General features: G+C 46.5%; 1 protein-coding gene across 1 annotated transcript in view; it reads right to left on the bottom strand.

The window, feature by feature from the left end:
• CARF (calcium responsive transcription factor) overlaps positions 1-26,195 on the bottom strand; it is a 1,085,705-nt gene that overhangs the window by 323,288 nt on the left and 736,222 nt on the right. The window contains exons 9-10 of the mRNA XM_069615518.1: positions 6,378-6,521; positions 997-1,233 (exon numbers count right to left, since the gene is read on the bottom strand). Coding sequence (XP_069471619.1) covers positions 997-1,233; positions 6,378-6,521 — 381 coding nt within the window. The remainder of the gene's footprint in view (positions 1-996; positions 1,234-6,377; positions 6,522-26,195) is intronic.

Below are 26,195 nucleotides of genomic sequence, written 5' to 3'. Positions count from 1 at the left end.
TCTAGAACACCAATACTGTGGGTGGGGTTCTCACCTACCCAATGCTAGAGTGCAGGAACTGCTTTTGAACATCAGTCCATTCATAGGCATAGTCTAAAACTGGATCCTACATGTACAATATTCTCCGGCTCAATGAAAGCCTCTGCCTCTTTTCTTGATTAAAAAAATATTCACTATGAATCCTCAAATGAATGCTCTTCAGGTCCGGCTGGATTTATTGGCTCTTTTTCAAGAAAAGTACTCTCATCTTCTTCGGCATACGAGGGCATGTGTAAGGAAATATGATGGAGCCTTCATCTGATAAGACTGCAAAGAGGGTTGTTCCAGAGTTGTGCCTGAAAAAGCAAGTTCAAAGTGTGTTTGGGGGCTCTGGTCTCAGGCATGAAAGCCTAAGCCACAAAATCCTCCTCATGGACACGCTGTGAGCCACATCGATGCCAGTTGAGTCTCTAGTTTATGGAATAATATGATTAGAGAAGAGTATTCCAGTCATTTGTCACGAGAGGAGCGTGTCTACAGTTCATTCCAACCAGAAAAAATGTAAACAGCAATAAAGCAATATTAAAGACTGAGAGACAAAGCTAACCATATAAAGCTGGTGGCTCACAGAGGGGCTAGAAGTATGTGCAGAGATGATCCCATTCTCCTAGCAAGATAGTGGATTGTTATGGTAAGGCAAAAAGGCACGTTCAGATGAGCTCCTTCAAACCCTACAACGTCCTTACTAATGGAGGTGAATGGTTGCTACATGGCTTGTCATCAAAGAAAGTCTTTGCCTTCCTATGTTTTGCTTTTAAGGCCTTTTAGAGTACACCTGCACAAAATAGTTCTCGAGTCCTCCCTTATTAAGGTTCAAAGATCAATGTGAAGGACAATCACATATCGAGTCAACAAAGTATTTTAGAGCAAAATTTGCAAAGAAAATAGGGTATGATGTAAATAATTGAATATGCAAAATGGTTGCATCAGGGCACTAAATCCATGTTTGTGTTGTACCTCAACTGTTTCCTTACAGCGTAGACCTCATCAATTCCTTGAATAACCAGATCACGGATTTTGTCAGCTACTTGTGGATGAAGGCGGGAAGCTAAGGTTTCATTTTCATCCAGAGCTGTAGTCTCTTCCTCTTCTTCCGGAGATGGGATGGGAAAAGAGCAAGGTGAGGGGGGGTGGCAGGGTAGCTCCAGCTCGTGATACTGGTGGGCTTCTTCATCAGGTAATTGCACGTACCACCTGTAAAAAGATAAATACTATTAGGGACAATCATTGTGAACAAATGAAAGGGGATGCTTAGACCCTTTCCCTTCTTCCTCTCTTCACTCTGGCCACCCTCTGTGGGCTCTCCCCCCTCTCCTGCATCTGAAGCCAGAAACCTTGGAGTCATCTTCGACTCCTCTGTCTCTCTCTCCTTCCCCCCTCACATCTTGGACCTTGCCAAGAAGGCCCATTTTCAACTCCACTTCCTTTCCTCACTTTTCCCCAGAAGCTCAACGTTTCTAGAGCTCTGGTACTCTCTAGGCTTGACTACTGCAACAGCATCTTCCTTAATCTATCCTCTTGCTCTCTCATCTCTAAAATACCTCCACTAGCTCCCAGTTGCTACAATGATCACATTTAAATCCCTCTGCATCATCAATAAGGCTGTCTTGGGCCAAGGACCAATATATCTACAACTTGCTCTCATCAATTAACTTCCTTCCAGATATTTACACCCCTCCGGCTCCAACTCTCTGTGCAACAGGCACTTTTCTATGCAGCGAGCTGGTGGCAGATTTCTCTCCTCGGGTGGCTCCCTACTCTGGAATAGCCTCCCTCCTCAACTCCATCTTGAGCCGGATCTCCTCAAATTTCAGAAGCTCCTCAAGACTTTCCTCTTCACCTCCTCCTTCCCCCTCCCACTCCAATGCTAATACCCCACAGTAGCTGAGATTGGTGGCCTGAGATTTTATGCGTCCTTCTGGGTCCCGGCCTTCCGTCCAATCGCCTTCAGCCTTCCTCACCATCCCAGCACTTGCCTTCAGGCACACACTGGCTTATGTTTCAAAGGCATGCACTTATTAATGGCAGGTGATCACTCTGTACCAAGCAATATCTACTAGGCACTTACTGCTGCATTCAACTGACTCCTTGGCACTTCCCTCTGTGGAAATCCTAGCCCCACCCCCCCTTCCCCGTCCCTCTCTCTCCCTCTCTCCCTCCCTGCACTTGCACGTTCTGAATGCTCACAAGGCCTAGTAGGACCACCTTTTTTCCCTGTTCATCTTCTTATTCTTTTGCCTTTATTCCCATGTTCTCTCCCCATTGCCCTGTGGGTTCTTTGAAACACCATTTCTTAATGTATAAGCACCTTAAAATGCACAATAAATAAAATCAAATACATTTACACCTTTACAAAACTACACAGCATAAAAGGGCCTCATGAAGGGTGGATCCTTGCTTCCCAGAAATGATAACCTAAAGCTCGGCAAACATTCCAAGTTTAACTTATTCTCAATGTTCATAGCATCCCAACCCCATGTAATGGTTCCGTTTAATCAGCCACTTTCAGCCACATCACAACTAAGAATTGCCGCACATCACCCATTGAAGTCACGTGAGCCATTTAGTGACTACTTATTCATCCCTCCATAATTAGGCATACATACATATAAGCAGAAGGCATATTAAGCAGAGCTGAGAGGTGTTTCAGAATTCAAAATCATTTAGAATGACATTTAGAATGACAATCATGCTGTAGTTGTTTGGATACTTTTTTAAAGTGTAGGTCGCTGTTTCCACAAGAAAACACATTTTTTGTGACATCAAAAGTGTCTGTATCTTGCAACCGTTTGGAGCTCTTCATAGTTATGTCTCTAGCCAAAAGCTCTTAACACTATTTTTGTTTAATGTATGTATTTGAGAATATGTTTGAGAACTGTTTTACTCTGAACATTTATGGTGAAATTGCCAAAATAAAGAAGATGATTGATCATGTATGTTGTGGGCCTTTACTGAGGGATATTAAGTCCATGATTCCTTGTTTTTAAGTGGAATATCACCCAAGTTCAGAAAAGTGAACCTCTAATTTTAATAAGTAAAGGAAAGTCCCTGATTAGACACACTCCATAGTGAATACAACCCTCTAGATAAATAAGCCAGGAGATAGCTTGCCAGGATAACAAGGTTTAATTGGACAGACTACAAAATATCAGTAAAGGACTCTGCTGCTCGAGAACATTCTGACTCCAGAATACATGATAGTGCTTTATGAGGGACCACATCGTCATAGATGACATCACGTATAGGGTCTAAATTAGTAAATTTCATTGGGTGGACAGTATACACCATCCTGCTCCATATGGGATGCCAGGCTACAATTGGTTGGTTCTTCTGCCGTCAGTCAGGCTCCACATGGGTCAGCTGGGCTCATCTCGTCGTATGGTGAAAGTCAGGTCATGCGTGAAATACAGTGTTACATCTAAGCGAACATACTACGCCTACTACTACATCACTGTGTCATGCACCTGGGCGGCTCAGGGATTGGTGCCAGGCGGAAGGGAGGACGAAAATACAGTCACATTGACCCACACATTCTGGGCTTCGTTGATACCGCTCATCTCGTACCCAACGTCTCCACCATAGTTTTGATCTAATGTATCCCTCTGTGTACCTCGTGTTACAAAGGATGTATTTTATGCTGCAGGGTGAAACAGTCGTGCACGCTTAGATCTTGATTTGTGCTCGGACACAGGGGTTGCTCGCTTATCATGGAATGTGAGGGTCGGGTCAGTGGTGTGGGCTCTGGCTCTGGACTGGCTTGGTGGGTGTTAGAGGCCTGCTGGCAGCTTAGTTGTGATGAATGGACATGGCGCGGAGCCTGGTGCTGTCTTACACTCTTGCAGGGCGCATTCCTCCAAAAGATAGTAAATGTCAGCAAGAGTGAAGAGATATGGGCGAAGTGAACTTCTGTGAGAACTGGCGGTGCAGGCTCATTCTGCCTTGATATTTGGCCTAGTGAAATCTTTCTATGGAACTCGGCTGATGCAGCGCGGTCATGCAAGCCTGTGCTTTTGTCATCACTACAAAATGCTGTTTCTATGTGTCTCCTAGTGTTTTGCATCTGCTGTTCACACAATATTACCTCTGCACCGAGTTTCATAGTGCGGTTCGCTCCCCCTTATACACTACTCTATTTCAAAGGGGATCTGCCTCACCTGAAAGCGCATAGGGGGGTGGGATAGACTAATTTCCATCCCAACATAAGTGAATGTTATGGATCTGGACAGAGCAGTATACACCTCCTAGTGGCAGTATCATGCACGTCCTTGCATGCTCTACCTCCAAACCAGCCATAACCCTGGCTGCTGTAACCCTGGAGTCCAAGGAAAGAATTCTAAACCCATGACCTGTCAAAAATTCCAAAAGCGTGTTGCTAAATTCAGCAGAGTGATTTCAGGTATACTTGTGACTCTGGCCCACACTTGGTTTATCTGTTTTTTTTACTCATGTAAGAAATACATGTAAGAAATACACTACCCAAGAAGTAAGCTTTCCTGTCCATAATCATCAATGTTTTCATTCGCTTTTGAAAGAGACAGCACAATCAGAGAATTGCAACTTTACCGGGTTTTGGTAAAATGACCCTGGGATCTGGATCTGGACACCTATCACCAGGTCTGTGTGATTCTGAATACTTTCAACCTTCAACTCAGCCTCTGTAGTTTCTGTCACACAGCCTACCAATTAAATGATAATAAACAAGCCTTTCAGGCAGAGGAGAAACAGCAGGCAGTGGCAAAGTCGGATTTCCAGAATTCAGAGGGTTAGGGGTGAACAATCATAGATACCTTTTTTGCCTCAGACAAATCATGATAGGGATGAATGGGAAATACTCTAGATGTCTCCTCAATGCCCAAGGTACTTATACAAATTTTAATATTATGCACAGCAAAACAAGACCCAGCAGCAATGGCCACCCTCTTGTAGCAACGTGGATATGGACTGAACAGAATCAGAACTCACAAGTTTCCCTACGCCATGTGTGAGTACATCATCCAGTCCAGGATTTATTCTTTGCATTCTCATCTTTGTAGTATTGATTTTCCATTTGGAATTCAGGGCTACATGTCCTAGAATGCAAAATAAATCCATGACTGGATGATCTAGCATTCTCAAATTTCACCATGCCATGCACAAGTCGTGTAGAATGATGCTCCATACCTCTGCGGATACAGATCAGTTTTTCTGCAGCTGTTAACCACGGCAATCAGACCCACATTAAGTTGGTGCATAAAGACTGCCCTCAAATCATGTCTAAAAGAGTGGTGTCTAAAAGACAGGTGGGTTACATTCCAGGATTGGGTACACCCCTCCCAGCTGCAGGTCTTGCTTGCAGTAAAAAAGGACCTATGTAAGCCTATGAAGAAAACAATGTTGAAAGGGGAAGATTTATCTCTCCTGTAGAGTCAGGTGTGCTTGTGTATCAGAAAGAGGCTTAACAACCAGTGGCTTAGGTTGACATCCCACACGCTTGATAAAGCCTTAATACAAGAATCTGATGGTACAGGGTGTCAAACTTGGTAGAACGGTTCACGAAGATCAGATAAGAGAGGTTTCTATTTTGGGTCTTGAGGGCAGATTGCGTCATAGAATCAAGGTCAAGAACAACAGTCTCAGTGCTCCTGCAGAGTATAACTGCCAATCAACGAAGAGTTAGCAGTTAAAATCAGCATTACAACTAGTACAGGACTGTGTGCAAAAAGCGAGAAACAATGAAGGTTTAAAATGATCATGATTATGAAAGACTGGAAATATGCTTGCTGCAATTAAGTACCCGAAGCATGGGGTGCAGCTAATCAGCTTGCTCAGAATGTAGTCTGAATGCTACAGTAAAGTCCTGCATTCTGGGCAAGAGGTTAGCTGCTCAGGTGCACACACTGCTTTGCCATATAAAAGACCCCCATTTAGCTCTGCCTTTTCACTCAAGCAGGGAATCATTACCACTTGGTGTATAGAGCCCTCTGCGGGCAGAAAGCATAGTTGTCAACTTAAAACTGCCACTTTGCTTCTCTGCAGAACCGATAATGAAGACAACTAAAGCGCACTAAATGTCAATCAGAATTGCAGGTTGGATTTTATTATGGAACCAGAATATAGAATTTTACACAGGGAACATTTTCTAACTTGGAGATAAAATTGATTGCGGAAGTAGCCCTGCTTATCTTTATTGGTTTCAGTTTACAGTTAATGCTTCAAAAGAAAAGGGATAGTTATGAACATTTTCTAGTGAAACAATAGAAAAAATTAACATAATTCATCTGTAGTAATATGATTCCACTTTATCTTGCAGAACATGGATCAGCACAAACATGTGATGCAAGGTTTTGCAGCTATGGTACCTGAAAACTCCTTCAGGCTCCAACAAATTCTTCTTGAGTTGGTCAAAGGCCTTCTCCTGCTCCATTCGTATAACTTTTCTGTCAATGTTCTCATCAGTTGGTACTCTGTATTCCGGGAACTTCTGCACTTTTTTAATGTAGATCCTGAAGTAAAAAAAAAAACATCATCCGAATTTGTACTACATCTTTACATTTCTTTCTTGAATGTGCTGATCAGTTACAGGTTTCAGTTTTTTAATGTGACCAACTATCGTTTTATGTTTAAGGGGTTCCATGGTGAGCATGCACGCCTTTCCATCTATTGCTAAAATGTCGTTTACAGGGAGTAGCAGATGGAGGTGGGCAGAGCAGATGGAGGTGGGCAAAGGAAGTTTACTTTATTTTCTCCTCTTGCACCTGTTTCTATTTGACATGGTGTACCCCACCCTACCCTCTTCTCTTTTATCACCTTACATTTTTGGAATAAGCTTTTGCTCTTACCTATTCATTTTCTGTTTTCTGGGAGCTTTTGGTGCCATCTCCCATGGCACCAAGCTCTACTAGTCTACTGAGATTACTTTTTGGATGCAAACATTAAATACCAAAAACAGCAATCCGTGATGTTGGTTTTATATTACCTAATTTCCATCGTTATTCATTCCAATGCCAACTCCATTTAGGTGCACATGGGCTTTCCTAATTCACTTGTTTGTTTCAGAGAATGCAAATACCTACTTTTGACTGGCAAACAATACCCTTCGCTCAGTCCCAGCTTGAAACAAACCTATCCCAGCAATCCAATACCATTAGTTATAGTTTTATCAGAGGAAATTCCAACACGGAAAGTCCATGGTGCCATCTAGTCCCCTTTCCTCAGTCTCCCGATAAAAGATAAACAAAATACTTTTCATAAAGATTGAAATTTAAACACCCCAAATGGTTGGTTACCTACTGAAAACTATGTGGCCTTTGAAATCTTATTCAATATACAGAATTACACAGCTGCTCGTTCTTCAGAGAAACTATGATCTAGTGGTTAAACTATTGGCATGGGAACCTAGAGATTAGTCACTTCTTCCGAACCTCCATAAATGGGAACCGAATTGTGGTATTCTGGCCACATTACTTCCAACATTGCCTCTATTCCTTAGTTTGCTAACATTTAGAGTGCATGGAGAAAAGAAATGAGCAACACTATTAAGACATTATACAACAAGACATACATCATTCTTTTCGCCCTGGAAGAACCTGTTGCTATTCAGATTGTGATTTTGTACTGCAACGCTTTTCCCACTCGCAGATTCCCCTTCATCGCTGCACAGGCCAATGTTTCGCTCCAAACAAACGTTTCTGTGGTTGATTTGAGTAGGTAACAATGGTTTTATGGTAGTGTAAAAACAATTCCAATTCATGTGATGCTTAAACAAATTACAGCAATATATCAGCAATCTTTTGACCATTACATCTTTGAATATTGGTAATAATCCCTTGTTAGTTGTCCTTATTAGGCACTCTCCCACCACCTCTAAATGAGTCACTGATATCTAGATTTATGTTTCGGTATTCCTGTACTTTTCCTGAGATGGAAACCTGCATGAATGATAAAGGGTGGGGTCTAAATCGTGAAAATACATCAAAGTTCCTTTCCACTCACATAATGGCTAACCGCTGAGTATACATTCTCAAGCCCTCGAAAATCTGGCTCATTTGAAAATCAGATATTTTTGTATTTGTTTTCTTTGAGCAACATCAAACTGCAGCCCCCAAAACGAGTACCCTGGCCTTGCCAAGAGAGATTTGGGGAGGCTCTCCACAAAGAAGTCCACAGACACTGACCATGACCAGCATAAGTAACCTCAATGATGGGTACCCCCTAACCTAGCAGAACCCCTTTTTGGCAAGGTATTTATCACGGTTACATCTGCTGCAAACGCATGGTGGCAACCTGCCTCGACTCATTATCATACGGCTCACCTCAATACGCCACAAATACCCAATCTTATGCACCACAGTTGTTCTTCCATATGAATGACTAGATGGACTAAGCATCACGCATTCGGGCAGATGCAACGCCTTGTGCCACGGCACCAATATGTAACAAGCGCTATGGTCAGGACCCCACCGTGGGCCAGCCCATACACGCAATACTGCCCCAATTGATGTATTAACAGTTGATCCACCGCGTGATCGATCTAACTAATCAAGCACCATGCACCCGGGCAGATGTAACTCATCATGCAACAGGGCCAATATGCCATAGGCATTAGCAACCCATGAACACTCGACGTGTGACGTAACATCTAGGAAGTCCACCGTGGCTCTGCATATAATTACCATACTCCTATCACCACATGCCCATCAGGACCAAGCTGTGAACACACAGGATATATAGACCGCACACAGGACCCAGCCCGGGGCCAGAACAACCACTAACCCTAGGTAATATAACACAATTATATTCGAATAGAAGTGTAACAAGGACCAATCTATCAATCTAACACGGACCTGTTTTTCCTTTTTTCCCTTCCTCCCATGGACTTGTCCAATATACAAACAATCACTGTATATATAATGTATGATCATTGTGCACGCTTTTGGTTGTAATGCATATAAACCAACTATTGTGCAAAATATGTATGTACCCAAATGGCACAACAAACCACTGGCTAATATTGGGCACGCACTTGTCACTTTTCACAACTGTCACCTACATCACACAAACTGCTGAATATATGTGTGTATATATATTTGTTTATACGAAAAAACATCAGCTTTGATAAAGACCCATGAGGTTGAAACATGTGTCGGCTGACCGCTACTAGGAGTACGAGTCCACGCTTAAATAAATAAACCTGCACCGACTAATATCGCAAAGAGTGTGGAGAATTTACTTTTCCAAAACATAGAATGGCAAGGTAACCAGGAACCCCCTTTCTCTAAAACTTTGTTTGGGTTGAGCTTTTACGAAGGTGTTGAAAAAAAAATCTAACAGCGACAGTGGCCATATTCTCTGCATCAAATTAAAAACTTGCTAAACAAACTGTGCTTGGTTATCCAAAGAGTGGCAGCCTCATGGATGCACTTCTGTAATTGTGCGTCTCAATTCCTGGTAATTCATATGCAGGCCATGCAGAACACCCCATCGCCAACAATATAATGTAGTGAAATCTAAGCTTGCTTTGGGCTTCATGGCTTCGAAACTGGCATCTCATTAAATCCAAGGCTCTTTGCGTTGCGTTTGGTCTGATGCAAATCCACTGTGTTTTAAGCACGCCCGTCAGACATCAAATATTATATAATCCCCTCGAAATTATATATTTGCTGGCCAGCCATCTTGCATATATTAGCATTGTGAGCATGCACCCAACCCTAGAGTATGACAGGATCCCAGCACCCACGTGGTTGCTGGTGGCGCATTTCAAAGTGGCTGGCCCTTACAGGGAAGCCCTTGCGAAATGAAAAAAAAAACACTTTTTTTTTATTTCATTCAGTTTAATTTAACTTTTGAAATAACAAAACTTAAGATTTACATAAAATGTTCGCTTTACATTAATAAAAAGTTTTTTAAAAAAAACAGAAAAGTGAGCATTATTCCAAACTACTATGTGATCCTATACTATACTTGCACATCTAAAAGATCCTTCTCAGCATCCAACATAGTTTGAAGCTTTCTCAGATATCTCGTGAGTGCTAAAGTTAGTTTTTTACAAAACTATTATGCATTTGGCACCACCAGTCTTCACTACTATAGGTTGTACATTTGTCCATTTCATTCCCCAAGAAAAAAGTTCTTATATTTCTTAGGTGCAGACAAAAAAGGACAAGATGCTTTAAATTTTCTTCGATGTGATTGCAGAATCTACAGTTCCCTTTTTTCCGCTTTAATCATTCTTCTTTGAATCAAGATTTCTTTTGTTTCAAATAGATTCAATCTAAATTTCAGGTACAACTTTCACAAGTGTTTGCATGGCCACAAGGTCATGTAATTTGGAATTGTGTTGATTCCTTTAGCTTCCGCTGGCGAGTTGGCCATGCATTTGTGTGTCAATCTTTTGTCGGTTGTTTCGATCCAATCCAATTGTAGGAGTTTTTTCTTTACCGCATTTGGGTTGAACCAGAGTGTTTTTTCGTCAGTAGACAATTGAGCCAGAATATCTTTACATTGCTGTCTCCAAAGTGACAGAGCTGACTTTGAAGGTAAAGATTCTTTAGACTGCATTAGGACTTCGAAGGGAGCTAATTCGGCCTCTACTAGGGTTTTCCTGTATACGGACAGTTTGTTCCACATTATCTTTGCATTTAGTGAGGAGAGCCCCACCTCATATAACACACAGGCGGTGGGGAAACTCATTGGTATTTGTAAGATATGCTTCCAAAACTTGCTTTCACATCTTGACCAGATCTCTGAAGAACACCCAAAAATATTTTCTGCTCCAAAGGTCAGGATAGGAGACACCTTGCTCTTATAGAACTTTATTATCGGGGCGTATGAAAATTTCCCGAAATTTTTGTGCAGAATCAAGCCTTGTGTTGTTAGTTGTTTACAATTGCTTGCGATCTTCTTCATCATTGGGTCGTCATTGATGTTTGAGTATATCATCGTCCCCAGATATCTTGTGTGTATTACTTTGTTCAGGGCCTTCCATCCCCACAGTCCATCTCAGCTTCATTGACTTTGACTATCGGCCTTTTCTGTTTTCCGGAACTAATACCTCTGATTTGGCCACGTTGATCTCTAGACCAAGGTCCTCGATGAACAATTTCAGGGTGTTTAGCTTTCGTTGAAGCCCAATCGGTGTTAGGTCCAAAATGACCATATCATCGGCAAAAATAATCCAGCTGATGGATTTCCCGTTAATTTTTGGTGGAAATGACTACCTCTTCGAGTGACGCTCCTACCTCTGAAATATAGAAGTTGAAGAGAGTTGCCCCCAATGGGCACCCTTGCTTCACTCCTCGTTCTGTTTTAATGGGCTTGGATAGGTGGCCCTCATTGTCGAGTCGTATCTGGATTTGCGTCTCCGAATACAGTTCTTTTATAGCGTAAAGGAGGCTAGGTGGGCATCCTCTCAATTTTAATTTTGTCCATAGCGATTCTCGGTCGACTTCATCAAATGCATTGGCTAAGTCAATAAATGCCAGGTAGATTTTCTTACCCGCTTTGATGGCATCTATTTTCAACAGATTCAGAATAAGCAGATTTAGGCTACAACCTATGCCTTTGATGAAGCCTGTCTGTAGTACGTCGAAGGTCTTATATGACTTTAGCCAATTTGACAGCTGTTTTAAGAGGAGACTAGCAAATACCTTCCCGATCACATCTAATAGGGCTATGGGTCGGTAATTCGCTGGATTTGTGCGGTCACCCTTTTTGTATATTGGTACTATTATTCCCAGTTTCCACGTAGATGGAATCCGACCCTCTTTTGTTATGTTTTCGAAGAGTATATAGCAGAAGTCTGCCCATTCCGCGATGTTATTTTAAGAATGGCATTTGAGGGGGGCGCTGTTGCGCCGAAACAAGATGGCCGCCTGATCGCAGAGCTCCGGACTGGGAGAGTGCACAAACTTGGAAAAGTGCCTTTAAAATACTACTGATCTGCTCTGCACTGACGGCGCTTCTGGGTGAACCTCCAAACTACAGCTCTACCGACTTCTGGACCCGTGCTCCCCCCGGGGGCCGTGCTGTGAGCCCCGCTCTAACTAGGGCTGCGAGTGACATTCTCAAGCCGCGCCACGGCTCCAGTGACTGCAGCTCTCTCTGACACCAGAGAGCGCGGCGCTGCGGGCCGCTGTGGGGGAGGGGCATCAAGAACCTTCCGAGGGGGCCGAGCCGCCGCGACTGGCGGATTCACCCGGCATTCCCCCGGACCAAGCCCCTGTACGCTGCCGAGGAATCCGCTGAGACTGACAACCTCCTCCGCCCGCTAACTTCGTTTGGGCCTACGGATCCCGGAGTCCCCCACCCCCTGGAGTCACTCGGCGGGTGACGAAGACTTTGCTCCGGGACCTCTCTCCCACATCCTGCTTGCCTGCTTACCTGCTGTGCACCGGACTGGGGCCGCATGTGTCTAGCCCGACTGCCGCTTACTCCGACACCGGGGGAGGGGCATCAGAGCCCTTCAGAGCGGACCGTGCCGCCGCGGCCGGTGGACCCGCCCGGCACTTTCCGGATCAAGCTCCTGCACACCACCGGAGCCGCACAGTCACCTCCGCCTGCTGACTCCTTGGTGCCTGGGGGCCCCGGAGTCTCCCGCTTCCTGCTCTCACACGGCGGGGGACATAGTCATTGCCGCAGGTCGTCTCCCCCTCAACCTGCTCACCTGCTCTCCCTCCGCCACCCCCCCTCCCACGGAACACGGGACTCCACCCACGCCAAGGTAGTGGGTGCGGGGGGAGTTGTGTTATTAGCCCCGGTGATCCCGGGTCGCCAGCCCCGCGTGCTACAGGCACTCCTCACATGCCGCCATACTTCTACGCGGCGGCGCTTTGGGCACTGTGCCCCCCACGCTGGTGATACCTCTCCTGGTATTGTTCACGCCCCCGGATCTGTAGGGACACACGCTGCGGCTGGGGGCCTACACCGCACTGCGCCGCTGCCATCCCCCCTATCTCCTGCTACTTGAACCGGCGTGCTGCACCAAGCCTGCGATCACCAGCACCACAAACCTTCGGCTTCCCGGAGTTCTTGCCGCCCAGCATCAACGTGGCGGCCCTATTGGCGTGATCCCGCCAACCACCATCTCTCTGCTCCGGGTGGGCCACCCCCCTGGTCCCATACCACCACTTCTGGGTCTCACGCGCCCAGCCCGGGGTTGGACTGTTTCCTGCCCCCCGGTGCGGCCCTGCCTGTGTCTGCCCTCGGCAACTAAGGGGAGCATAACTTGGTACCTACTGGCTGACTTCATGCTGCTCCTACCATTCACTTCTACCATACACGACGGCGTGCCTGGGCTGTGTGGGGAGCCATCTCGAGCATGGTGATACTGTGGTCTCTGTGTACTCCCCGGGTCCCTCAGACTTGCACCGGTTGCCTGCCTGTACCACTGCTGAATGCCCTCCCACCTGCCGCGGGAACATTGTCTGCTCGCCTTCCCCCCTCGCAGTGAAGCACCCATTCTACACTACAGGAACGTTGTCTGCTTGCTCTCTCCCTCCCCGCAGTGAACCGCTTGCTCTGGACTACTCACGACTGCGCTCTCACTGCTCTCAATTAATATCTCTTCTGAACTTATAGCTCTGCTTTCGGCCATGGCTAAAGGAGCCGGCTATAATAGGAAGCAAAGCTCACTAAACATGTTCACTAAGACCCCCTCCAGGCCACTATCCGACCCTCCGGAGGAATCGCCGTCGACCACTGCACCCTCCACCTCTGACGACTCGCAGAAAATGCTGGAGTACATGCGAGAGGGCTTCACGACACTCCATACTAAGTTAGACGATATGAATGGGACCATCTCATCAATAAAGGCCCACATTGAGAGGACGGACAGCAGGGTCGCTGAGATTGAGACGAGGGTTGGCACCACAGAGGACGACCTGACCTCCCTGCGCACCGCTGTAACCGCCTTGACCAGCCGGGTCTCTGTGGTCGAAAAGAAAAACGATGACCTCGAATCCCGCTCCAGGAGGAATAACCTCCGCATTGTTGGAATACCGGAGGACAACATCCGAGAGCCCATGGAGGATTACGTGGAACGCACCCTCCTGACGCTGCTGGATAACCCCAAGCTTTCGGCACAATTTGCAGTGGAGAGAGCCCACCGATCCTTATCCGCCAAACCCAGGCCTGGTGCCCCGCCTCGCCCCATCATAGCCAGAATCCTCAACTTCCGCGATCGTGATTCCCTGCTCCGGGCGGCCAGGGCCAAGGGTGAATTGCATCTGGGGGCGGCTAGTATACACTTGTATCCGGATTACTCGGTGGCTGTCCAACAAGAGCGTAAAACCTTCCTTGCGGTGAAGAAGAGACTCCGAGACTTAGGAGTCAAGTACTCCATGCTTTTCCCCGCCAAACTGAGGATTGAACACTCCAACCAAACGTATTTCTTTACCATCCCCGAAGAGGCTTCGAAGTTTATAGATGAACACATACCTGGCTGATCTAAGCAATGTTAACATGACTCGCATGTTTCATCGCCTATTAGTATACCTGGGCTGCGGGATCAGACCGCCACGGCGCTCCCTCCCTTACTATGGGCACTGTTCATCGTAGCCTACTACTGCGCAGGCTGCTTCTGTTGCCCCTTTACCTCTCCATATAGGTGATGTTTCGTTACCATACTGTTGCATCATAGACCATACTGCCTGGTTCGTGTTGGACTCACGGCCCGAAGCTACCCTGGTTTCTCAGCCCACCCATTTCCGTATCAAATTCCGACACCCTGGCCCCTCTCTAACCATGACTATACCTGACTCTTTTGGCGCTGTGTCGGGGCGCATGGCCCCATCCTATTTCCCCATGGGCCCTTGCCTACGGTTTTTGCCCCGATGTAACCTGCACACTATAAATGCTCCACCTTGACCTACTACGTAGTATAAACCTCCTTACGCTCTCCCCAGTCCGGCCGCCATCGCCCGGCTGCTGACAGTCCCCCAGGCGCTGATGCCTAAAAGTTTATGTTTGTTCTGGTTTTGTTCGGGTTTCGTCCCTCTGATCGAGGGAGGGATGTGGGCGGGGGGTTGGAAGGGAACGTTCTGGTTTAAAAATGTCTTGACAGCCTCCGGAGGCCCCGCAGGCACAGCACCCAAGCAATTCATATACGCAGTCAACCGAGGTACACACTTTTCACGACCCTGGAATCCACCTTTGTTTATTCCACTGCCACTCATATGAATATGGCTGATACTTCTCTGACCTTTATGAGCTGGAATGTCAGGGGACTAGGCAATTATAAGAAGATGCGGCAGATCCAGCTCCACGCCGAACGCCACGGGGCAAAGATCCTTTGCCTTCAGGAAACCCACGCTCGCTCAGAGCAATGTGAACGATTCGCCAGACAATGGGGCCCCCAGAGGTGGTACACTAATTATTCCACTCAGAGTCGAGGCACCCTCATCCTAATACATAGTAGTCTAAAGTTCTCCTGTCATCAATCTCACATAGATCCACTTGGAAGATTTGTACTCATCACAGGTATATTACAACGTCAGGAGATAATCATTCTGAACATATACGGTCCCAACGTTGACGACCCCGACTTCTACCATCACCTAGCCACTTTACTTGAGAGCTACCCCCTGATTCCTATTTTATGGGGTGGGGATTTCAATACGATATTAGATGTCACATTGGATATGTCCGGGTCTCGCCCTCGTCAACTGTCTAGGGCGGCCTACTCTATCTTGACTTCGCTCCCCCGCTTGGCACTAGTGGACGCTTGGCGCCTAATGTGTCCTCGAGAAATGTAAATTCGGCCCCAACTTTCGCTCCTGGATAAAGCTCCTTTACACCGTCCCGTCGGCCAAGATTCGTACCGAAGACAGATGCTCTTCCCCCTTTCAGATATTCAGAGGAACACGCCAGGGATGCCCCTTTTCCCCACTCATTTTTGCTATTGCCATGGAACCCTTCGCTGACATGATTTGACAGTCACACTCGCACAGAGGGCTGCGCACATCTGGCCAGACTGACATAATCTCCCTTTATGCTGATGATACCCTGCTGTTTGTTCGATCCCCTGAAGTTAATCTCTTACCTATACTGACAGACGTGGCTCGATTTGGGGACATATCCGGTTTGACGGTCAATTGCTCCAAGTCTACATTATTCCCACTCACGGACTCGACACAACCCCCTCCGGATCTACATGGGTTCACCTGGGCTTCCTCTAGCTTCACCTACCTAGGGGTGGTGGCCTCCCGGCACACGTCACAGCTACGTGACGACAATTATCATACCTACTTAACTACCCTCGCGACTAAAACCTCAAGCTGGACTAAGCTTCCCCTCTCGCTAGCAGGCAGGATAGGCATACTCAAAATGATTGTATTACCTCAATTACTGTATCGTTTCACCAACCTGCCCCTGTGGCCAGGGGATACCTTTTTCCAAACACTACGCACCACATGTAACACCTTCCTCTGGCACTCTGGGGCCGTCCGGCTCAAATTGACTACACTATCTGCCCCTAAGGCGTTGGGCGGCTTTAGCGCACCCGATTTTATCAGATACTGGGTGGTGGCCCAATCGCAGTTCGCTTCATTCTGGTTCAACACCACTGATCCCCCCCCCCCCCCATGTCCGCCTTGAGAAGCTAGCTGTCTGTGACCGAGTGATCGGGTCCCTGGTCCTCCAGCCAATCCCCCCTGCGTTAAACTCGGCGAATCCGGTGGCTTGTACATCCCTGGCGCTGAATAAACTCTGGTCCATGGTCGGCACACCCGGCCCGTTCCATGGGGATCTGCCTTTGTGGAACTTCCTTCCTGATGTTCCACACATCCCACTCTCGGTGGTCGCCCGCTGGGCCTCTGCTGGCTTCCTGACTTTATGCGATGTCTTTGAACAGAGGAACTTCATGGAATGGTCTGACCGCCCCCCCTACTCAGGCGCTGACCCTCGGTGTGGCTACAGTATTCTTCGCTTCGAGCACATCTCAAGTCCACTTATCCAGACTTCCCCGCCTTGCCCACCGATGAACCTATTGTGGAGGAGCTCTGCTCCTATCTCTCCGTCAGAGGTAAAGTGTCGAGGCTCTACTCCTTATTGCAGACCAGAGCGGCCCCCCACTTTACCGAGCTGAGACGCAGATGGGGGGAGGACCTTGGTACCGAGATCACTGACGAGAGGTGGGCACGGATGTGCGCTCGGACCCACTAGGTTTCCTACAACACTAAATTTAAACTCATTCAGTTTAAAGTCCTACACAGGTACCATCATACGCCCATGAGACTCCACCGCATGTTTCCTGCCAACCCACCCACTTGTCCTAGGTGCGGCGCAGATCAGGCCTCTTATATGCACATGTTGTGGCTATGCCCCCATTTATCCCAATTTTGGCTAGACATTTGCTCTACATTATCTGACATTCTAGAACACCCAATAACCCCCACCCCACTGCACTGCCTATTCCATGACCTCCCACAGTTGCCCCGTGATGTCAGGAAATTGGCAGGCCTCTGCATGCTACTGGCAGTCCGCTGTATATTACTCTGTTGGCTCCGCCCTAGAGCGCCCACCTATACCCAATGGCTCAGATCGGTCACATGGGCTCACGATACTGAACAGTCCTGGAGTGCTATGCAGCATCCCCACTCCAGGCCGAGGGACATCTGGCCGAGATTCCGCGACTATATCTCTGCCATGACTTCACCCTCCACCTCCTCCTCTACCTCCCCTGGTGGTTCCCCCTAGGTGACATTCTGTCCCGGGGCATGTTATTAATACTTTGTATATTGCTGGTTATTGATATGCAATATTCACGCAATGCGTATTGTTTATTGCTCGTACTGTTTGTAAATTGCGCTGGTGCCTTGTGGCATCCTCTGGTTTTTTGTTGTGCTGTCAAGTCAATAAAAAAGAGTTTAAAAAAAAAAAGAATGGCATTTGAGAGCCCGTCAGGACCTGCGGCTCTAGATGTGCTGATCTTTTGTATGGTGTTCAAAATTTCTTCACGATCAAATTCTAGATCCCACGGCAAATTTACCCTCAGATTTGGTAAAGCAGTATTTTTCTTTCTTTTGAATAGATTGCCATAATGGTTTAGCCATTGGTTTTCTGACACCATGTTTGCAAGCCTTGCATTTTGAGGATTATCCAGGTCGTTCACTATCGACCAAAAGCTTCTTGGGTTGTTCTTATTCAGTGCCACTAGGATTGCTTCGGGGTCTCTGTTCGAGGAGCCCTTGGTGTGCCTTAATCCAATTATTATAGGTGTTCTTCACTTTTCTTATTTCATTTTTTAGGTCAGGCATTGCTTTCATAGATATTCTTCTTATTATCGAGCGCAAATCTCTATTTCTGAGCAACTTCGGGATCAAAGTTATGTCTCTTAAAGGTCGGTTTGTTGCGAGATTATTTTTTTGTTCTATATACCTCTGGTAGGGCCTGATATTCAATTGAATCATAATCTTTTTCGCCCTCTTTTGGTTTTATCAGTTCCGATAGGTCAAAAATGTCACTAGATTTAATGTGTAGGCGATTACCGCCTGGTTCCAACTCAAACTGAGTCTTCCATAGGTGTCTGCCGATGTCTCTGTCTCCATTCCATTGTTACCACATTGTGATCACTTTGCTGTAATTTGGTTACATGTATGGCAGTAATTTCATGGGATGTCCTTTCACGAAAAAGTAGTTCAAAATAGATTTTTGTTCTCCTCTTATATCCGTGTTTGAGGGATAGAAATGCAAGTGGGACAGCAGCTGTTGCACTTAAATAAATATAATAACAGGGTCAGGAATGAACCTGTCATGCATCCCTTTATTCCAATTAGGCACAAGATAATACGTTTCATTCAAAGCAAATCCAGTTTTTTAATTCTGAATGTGCACCAAAACGCACAGAAACCTTTACGCCTTTACTTGTGCCTTAAGGGTGGGAAAGTGCATCTGAACGTGCGCATCTGCGGTGCACACATTCAGAGGCCCTTTGAGAATAGGGCAACAAGAAAAGGCAGAAATCCTTGTCGGAGTTTAACTAACTGCTTTTGCAGACCTGCCTTGTGTTACGTGAAAGGAAGAGGAGAAAAACTATTTCAGCACAGTGTGTCACGGAGTGCTGGCGCAAAGTGCTGGGGACAAGTGCAGACTGACTGCAGTCCGACGGAAGAAGACTATCTCTAAGGAGGCATAATGTCTGCCGAGGAAGTTACCAACCCTACAAGTGTTTGTGTTGTTTGTTGTGTGCTTTCCTGTGGTCCATTCCCGCAATAAGGTGTGCACATTGCCAAATGACTATCTTTGGTTAGTGACAACCCAGCAGGTTGTTACTGCCTTGTTTGTATGAGGGGCACGTTTAGGTGTTAAATTTGCAGTTCCTAGTCTCCACCTGTGTTTCATTGTTATTGGTTTTACTATGCAAGGGTGTGATAAGCACTACAATTTCAGAAGCAATGAGTGAGGAGATTCCCCAGGATAAAGAAATTGTGCAAGCTCTAGGGAACGCAGACTCTATGCTTTCCCCGCTACAGGCTTCATGCCAGAAAATGACATCTTTCTTCCCTCAGATCTCTACTAAACTTTATAGTGAAGTCGTACTGTCGACGGTAGAGGTTGTGAAGCCTGGTGAACCTATCCCAGAGCTGCTGTGCCATTATCTCTATCAGGGGAAGATCCAGATCGCGCAAACACATCCTTTACGAATGCCTGTTTGAGCCAGCAGGAAGAGATACACAATGTGGAAATTGCAGGTTACACGCCTAAGTGCCTCTCTGAGCCTCTTGTTTCAGTCCCCAGATCATTCAGGTATCCCCACGGCAAATTTGAGCGAGAGTGATTCTGTTGAGCCCTGAAGAGGCACACGCGCTTCTTTACATTTTCTGGGGCAAGATTCAATTCATTCCAACTCAACCATGATGGGGGAAACCTCATTATCTGCTCTGAATCTTGTTTTACAAGCTCTAGTCCGACTATATGATAACGTTAGTCTTGAAGTGAGGTCTCACTCAGAGATGTTGTTCGATATTAGGTCTACTCAAAATGATCTAACCTCTCATTCTTCTCAGTCAGGCAATGTCCTTTCCTCCCAGGTTCTTAGCAAAGGCTCTGCCCTTTCGCCTTATAGACGCAAGAAGCCTCAGTGCCAGAGTTTTTCGTTAGGCAAGAGGAGGTTAAAAAGGCCAGTTTGGAGATGTCCCAAGTAAAAAAAAGAGTAAATACCAAAGAAATGGGAACTCTGATAGCAGTAGGTGCTCGGGAACATTTCTGCAGAATCTTTTACGCACTACTTTGGCTTATGAAAATCGACACTCGGTCCCGGAGGGTCTTAATCATTCCAGAATCTCAATATGTGGTTCCAAATATAGACCTGGGTGAAGAAATTGAGAGGGTGGCCCCATCGGGGTCAATTTTGGTCAGCAATTTGATTGTTGAAGAAAAAGAAGAAACGTAAGAAAAGTAAGGACATAAGAATTATTTCTGGACAACTCCAGGGACTTACCGCAAGAGGAGTCTGGCCCTTCAGCTGAGACTTTAGGAGTTGTAGAGCCGCAATATGAAGTGGAAAACTTCTCTATATTAGATTCAGCGCTTACAGATTCAGGTTTGGGGGCAAGATTAACTGTGAGGTATGAGGTGGCAGTGGCGGAAGGTGTAGAATCCAAATATTAAGGGGAAGAACAAGTTACTTACCAAACTGGTAACGTTCTTTCGATGGGATATTCCTCTGACGTATTCCTTATCTTTGATAAATCCACTTCCAGCTTGCTGGCCTCTGGAAAAAATGTCAACAGCAGAGGGCGCTGCACGTCGACCTCCCTCGAGTCGGTGTCCCTCGAAGGCCTCTGTATCGTAGCTGATGTAACCATAGGTATAAATAGTCTCACGCAGCGTCCGTTGTTCAGTTCCGTTTTGAGGTGCCGTTTTGCTTTGCATGAATTGGTTAATAACCTTGAAGGAGCGTAGGCTGCAAATACAAGGGAAGTTTTACTGCGGGGAAGGATGGGAGGGGCGATAAGGAATACGTCGGAGGAACATCCCATCAAAAGAACGTTACCAGTTTGGTAAGTAACTTGTTCTTCGAAGGGATTGTGTCCTCCGACGTATTCCTCATCTTTGATAGACTCTCATAGCTGTAGTATATAGAGGAGGCGGGAGTAAAGTGAAATGTTTCCCTTTAAAGATGCATAGAGTGCAACACAGCATTTCCAAATTTCGTCTCCTGGCTAGAGGAGGAATCAAGACTGTACAATTTTGTGAAAGTGTGTGCGGACGACCATGTGGCAGCCGCACATATGTTCATAATTGGAAGTCCTCTTTGGAGAGCTGAAGAGGCTGCGATACCCCTGTTTGAATGAGCCCCGAGATGTTGAGGGGGCTCTTTTCCTGCCAATTTATAGTACTCTATAATGGTTAATATAATCCATCTTGAAATGGTTTGTTTTGTAATAGGCAAACCTAATTTGTGCCCTGCATACCCCACAAACAATTGGTCTGCTTGCCTAATCCTCGTAAGTCTGCTAATGTAAAAACTTAAAGCACGCCTTGGATCCAGCCTGCGTAATCTCTCTTCCTCTTTCCCTGGATGGGGAGGAGGATAGAACAAGGGTAAGGTTATCTTTTGTGTAATGTGGAATTCTGAGACCACCTTTGGGAGAAAATTCGGCTTCACTTGTAGAACAACCTTATCTTTGTGAAAGATTGTATGTGGAGGTTTGCAATATAAAGCTTCTAATTCGCTCACTCTTCTGGCCGAAGTTAAAGCCACTATAAAGATAGTTTTAAGAGTGAGAAACTTTAATGAACAGGAATGAAGGTGTTCGAATGGAGTACCTATTAGACATTTCAAGACTAGGTTTAGGTCCCACATTGGAACTTGAAAAGAAGTTGGGGGGGGGGGGGGGAACATTAGTTAACCCTTTCAGAAATTGAATCACTAAAGGCAATTCGAAGTATGAAGGCTCCTCTGCAGTGCGCTTGAAGATTGACAGCGCTGCAAGGTAGCCCTTGATTGTACCAACTTGAAGACCTGAATTTGCCAAATAAAGCAAAAAAGATAACATCGGTGAACTACATGAAAAGGGTTCAATATTATTTTCTCTACACCAGCTGCAAAACTTGTTGCAATGGCAGCGGTATAAAGATTTTGTTGCTGGCCTTCTGGCTGGAAGCAACACCTCCATTACGTCATCCGGGAGATCCCAATCCTTGTATCTCAGCCTTTCAGAAACCAGGTGTGAAGGTTGAGGGTCCTGATATCTGGATGGAGAACCTGACCTCCCTTCTGCGAGAGAAGATCCTCTCTTTGCGAAAGACGAATCGGAAGACAGATGGACATGTCTAGAAGATCCGGGTACCACGTTCTCTTGGCCCAATCCGGGGCAATTAGGATCATGGGGTTCCGGAATCTTCTCAACCTTCTGATCATTTGAGGAATGACGGGGACTGGAGGAAACGCGTACAGAAGTGGAAACTCCCAATTCACTACGAACGCGTCCCCTAGAGCTCCTCTCGGGGAAAATTCCCTTGAGCAATACTGATCGCACTTCCAGTTGATACTGGTGGCAAACAGATCCACTTGATGGGTTCCCCAAAGGGCGAAGATCTCTTGAAGGACTTCCTGAGCTAGTTCCCACTTGTGAGATACTGTGTTCTGCCTGCTCAGAGCGTCCGCCGTCAAGCTCTTCTCTCCGGCTAGGTGAACTGCTGATAGAGAGATTCCTTCTTGAACTGCCCAAAACCAGAGCTGCATTGCCTCTCTGCACAGAGTGACCCTACGCGCCATCTTTTGTTGAGGTAGTGCATCGCCACTGTGTTGACCGTCATTAGCAGGACATTCTTTCCCTGTACTGATGGCAAGAAAGCTTTCAGCGCTAGTCTGATCGCTCTCAGCTCTAATAGGTTGATGCGTAGTCTGGACTCCGATGGAGACCAATGACCGTTGATGGTCAAGTCGTTGGCATGGGCTCCCCACCCCGTGAGTGAGGCATCCGTGACTACTGTGATCTTCGGCCATGGCTGCCAAAACTGTTCTCCTTTCAAGATGTTCTCCCGACAGGCCCACCACTGAAGGTCTCGAGCTACACTGTCTGGGATTAATATGAGATCTGACATCTTTCCTGAGAATTGAGACCACTGGGTCCTTAACGCCCACTGGCGAGATCTCATCCTCAGGCGAGCCTCTGGCGCCAGGAAAATGCAGGATGCCATGAGGCCTAGCAACCTCAAAAAGTCGAAGGCTGGTAGACGTTGGGCATTTTGAAACCTGGTGACCATCTGTAGAATATCTTGAACCCTCACCTCTGGTGGCGAGGCTTTTCCCAGTGATGTGTCCAGGACTGCTTCAATGAATAGGAGTCTCTGTGATGGTATCATCTGTGATTTCTTTAAGTTGAGGGAGAAGCCTAGCTTGTGGAGAAAATGGCAAACATAATCTAGATGAATCTGAGCTTGTTCCGGGGACACTGCTCTGATCAACCAGTCGTCCAGGTAGGGGTAGACGTGCATCCCTTCCCTCCTTAGACTTGCAGCCACAACCGCCATTAGCTTGGTAAAGACCCTCGGGGCGGAGGTCAGCCCAAATGGCAGAACTCGAAATTAATGAGAGTTGCCAATTGCGAACCTCAGGTACTTCCTGTGTTTGAGATTAATTGGCACATGGAAGTAAGCATCCTGAAGGTCTAGAGCTACCAACCAGTCCTGAAGCTGTAGGGCCTGAAGGATCTGAGAAAGGGTTACCATCTTGAACTTGTCTTTCCTGAGGAATTTGGTCAATTCTCGCAAGTCCAAGATGGGTCTCAATCCTCCGTCCTTCTTTGGTATTAGAAAGTAGGGGGATACCAACCCTTGTTCCCCCTACAGGTACCTGTTGTATGGCACCTTTCTCTAGCAGGTCTAAAATCTCCTGCATAAGGAGAGGGTCTGGAAACATCAAAGAGTTGTTCCCTGGTGGATGGCTCTGAGGAGTTTGTAGGAAAGGCAGGCAGTATGCTTGGGCAACTGTCTCCAATGCCCAAGCATCTGACGTAATAGCCTGCCATTCTGCCAGATGTTGAGTTAACCTGCCTCCTACTGGTGTCTTGTGAGGGAAGACCTCAGAGGGGTTTAGAAGCGGCTGACGCAGATGCGGAGGGTAAAGGAGCACCTGCTGATGTGGGTTTGGTACCTTTGACCCGTCCACCACGGGTGAATCGTCTTTGGCCCCTTTGAGCTGGCTGTTCTCTACCTTTTCCGAATGCGGAGTAAAAGCGAAAGGACTTACTCCTCCAGGATGTACCTGTGGGGCGATTTGGAGTTTGCCGGATTGCAGCCCCAAGTGATTTTGTTGCTGTATTTCATGTCAGCAATTTCTCCAGGCTGTCATCAGCCTTTTTGCCAAATAGAGAAGTGCTGTCAAAGGGCATATTCAGAGGTCTGGCTTGCACATCAGAAGCAAAACCAGACTTCCGCAACCACGCAAATCTGCAGATTGTGGTACTCGCCGCCATGGCTCTGATGATGCTGTCAGCAGAGTCGATGCCTGTTTGGAGGGACTCGCACATCGCATCCTTCCCATCCTTGATGATGTTCAAGAATGCTTCTAATTCCTCCCCTTCTGGGAGACAGTCAGCCGCTGATGAACCACACTCCCAAAGGGTGTGGCTGAATCTTGCTAGCGTGCAAGTGGCGTTGATACAGTTAAGTGCCATACTGCATGCCGAAAAGACTTTTTGACATGGCATCAAATCTTTTGTCATCTCTGTCTTGTGGTATAGTGTTGTATGCCGACTTACTGCTTGATGACGTCGCTGCCTGCACAACTAAACTCTGTGGAGTTGGGTGCTTGCTTAGATATTCAGGGTCTGAAGCTGACACTCTGTATTTAGCAGAGAGTTTTTTATTTACTGCAGGGATAACTTCAGGTGTCTCCCAATTTGTGGATATTTTCCTCTGCAGTGCAGCATGAAAAGGGACGATAGGATCCTCTTGGGGCCCTTTATCTAAGATATCAGTAAGATCATCTTGCTGGAAAGAGGGTGCAGGTGTAGTCCACCCCATAAATTGCATAATTCTAGCCATAAGGGCTCTGGAAGGTATTTCTGCATGTTCTCCAGGTTCTGGTCTAGCAAATTCTGCCTCTGGAGAGGTATCTATGCCACTGGCCTCCTGTAAAGACTCTTGTAGATGTTTCAATCGCTTTTCTTCTGAGATTAGTTCCTCTGGAATAGGTACTGTTTTTCTTTGTAATCCAAAAGGTCTCTCGTTGTCAGAGTCCTCCCCTTCCTCAAATATAGAGGATAAAGCTCTGAAGTAATCAGATCTTGGATAAAGAGTAAAACCCATTTCCAGAGAAGAAGGAGCCAAATTGGTGGTTACTGCTTGTGAAAACGTGGTTGTCAACATAGACGCTGTAGGTCTCGACAAACCCGTAAAAGGTGTTGAAAATGTCGAAAAGGGCCTCGATGTACTCGAGAGGACTGGAATCGTGCTCGGCGTCGAAGTTGTCGACGCCACTCTCGACGCCTTGGTCGGAACCTTTGACACCTCTGGTGCCCGTGGCGTAATTGAGGTTTGAGGTCTCGAGGACCTATCTTTCATCGGGGTCGAAGACGGCATTGATGAGACAGATTTGGGCGTCGAAGGTATCTACGACGATGGTGTAGATGACGCAGTCTTATCCGATTATGTTTTTGCCTTTACTCGAGGATTCATGACGCTATCCAAGATTTTTGCTCTCCGGGTTCATCGACTTGTGGCGTTTTTGTTTTTCGGGTCTTTCACCCATGGTATCACCTCTAGACATCTCCGAGGGGGTCAAGGCCCCTTTCTCTCGAAGACCCTAAGCATCATTTTACGAAATTCTTCCGATTTAGCTGGAGAGCTGTGTTTTGTGGGGCAGGTGACCCTTTCTGGGGAATTTGAGGAAGAGGAAGAGGGAGATCTATGACGCCTCTTTTTAGAGTGTCTCGATTTTGAAGGGTGATGGGAACCACTTCGAGATCTCGATCGGGAATGTTTCTTTTGACGGCGAGGAGGCAAATGTCTCGACTCAGTCGAGGATACTTTTGAAGGGGTAGAAGTTTTAACAGCCTTACCTCTTTCTAACCTAACTTCCCCTTACGCTCCTTCAAGGCTTTCGCCGTCATGGACATGCAGTCCTCACATTCTGAACACTGATGCTCTGATCCCAGGCACCACAAACAGATCCTGTGAGGATCTGTTAGAGACATCTTCTTTCCACAATCTCGTCATTTTTTGAAGCCGGA

The sequence above is a fragment of the Ambystoma mexicanum genome, chromosome 9, assembly GCF_040938575.1.
Source record: "Ambystoma mexicanum isolate Mex_15411 chromosome 9, UKY_AmexF1_1, whole genome shotgun sequence".
NCBI classification, from domain to species: Eukaryota; Metazoa; Chordata; class Amphibia; order Caudata; family Ambystomatidae; genus Ambystoma; species Ambystoma mexicanum.
Note: the sequence above shows the minus strand (reverse complement) of the source record. Positions and strands in the feature narration are given on the sequence as shown.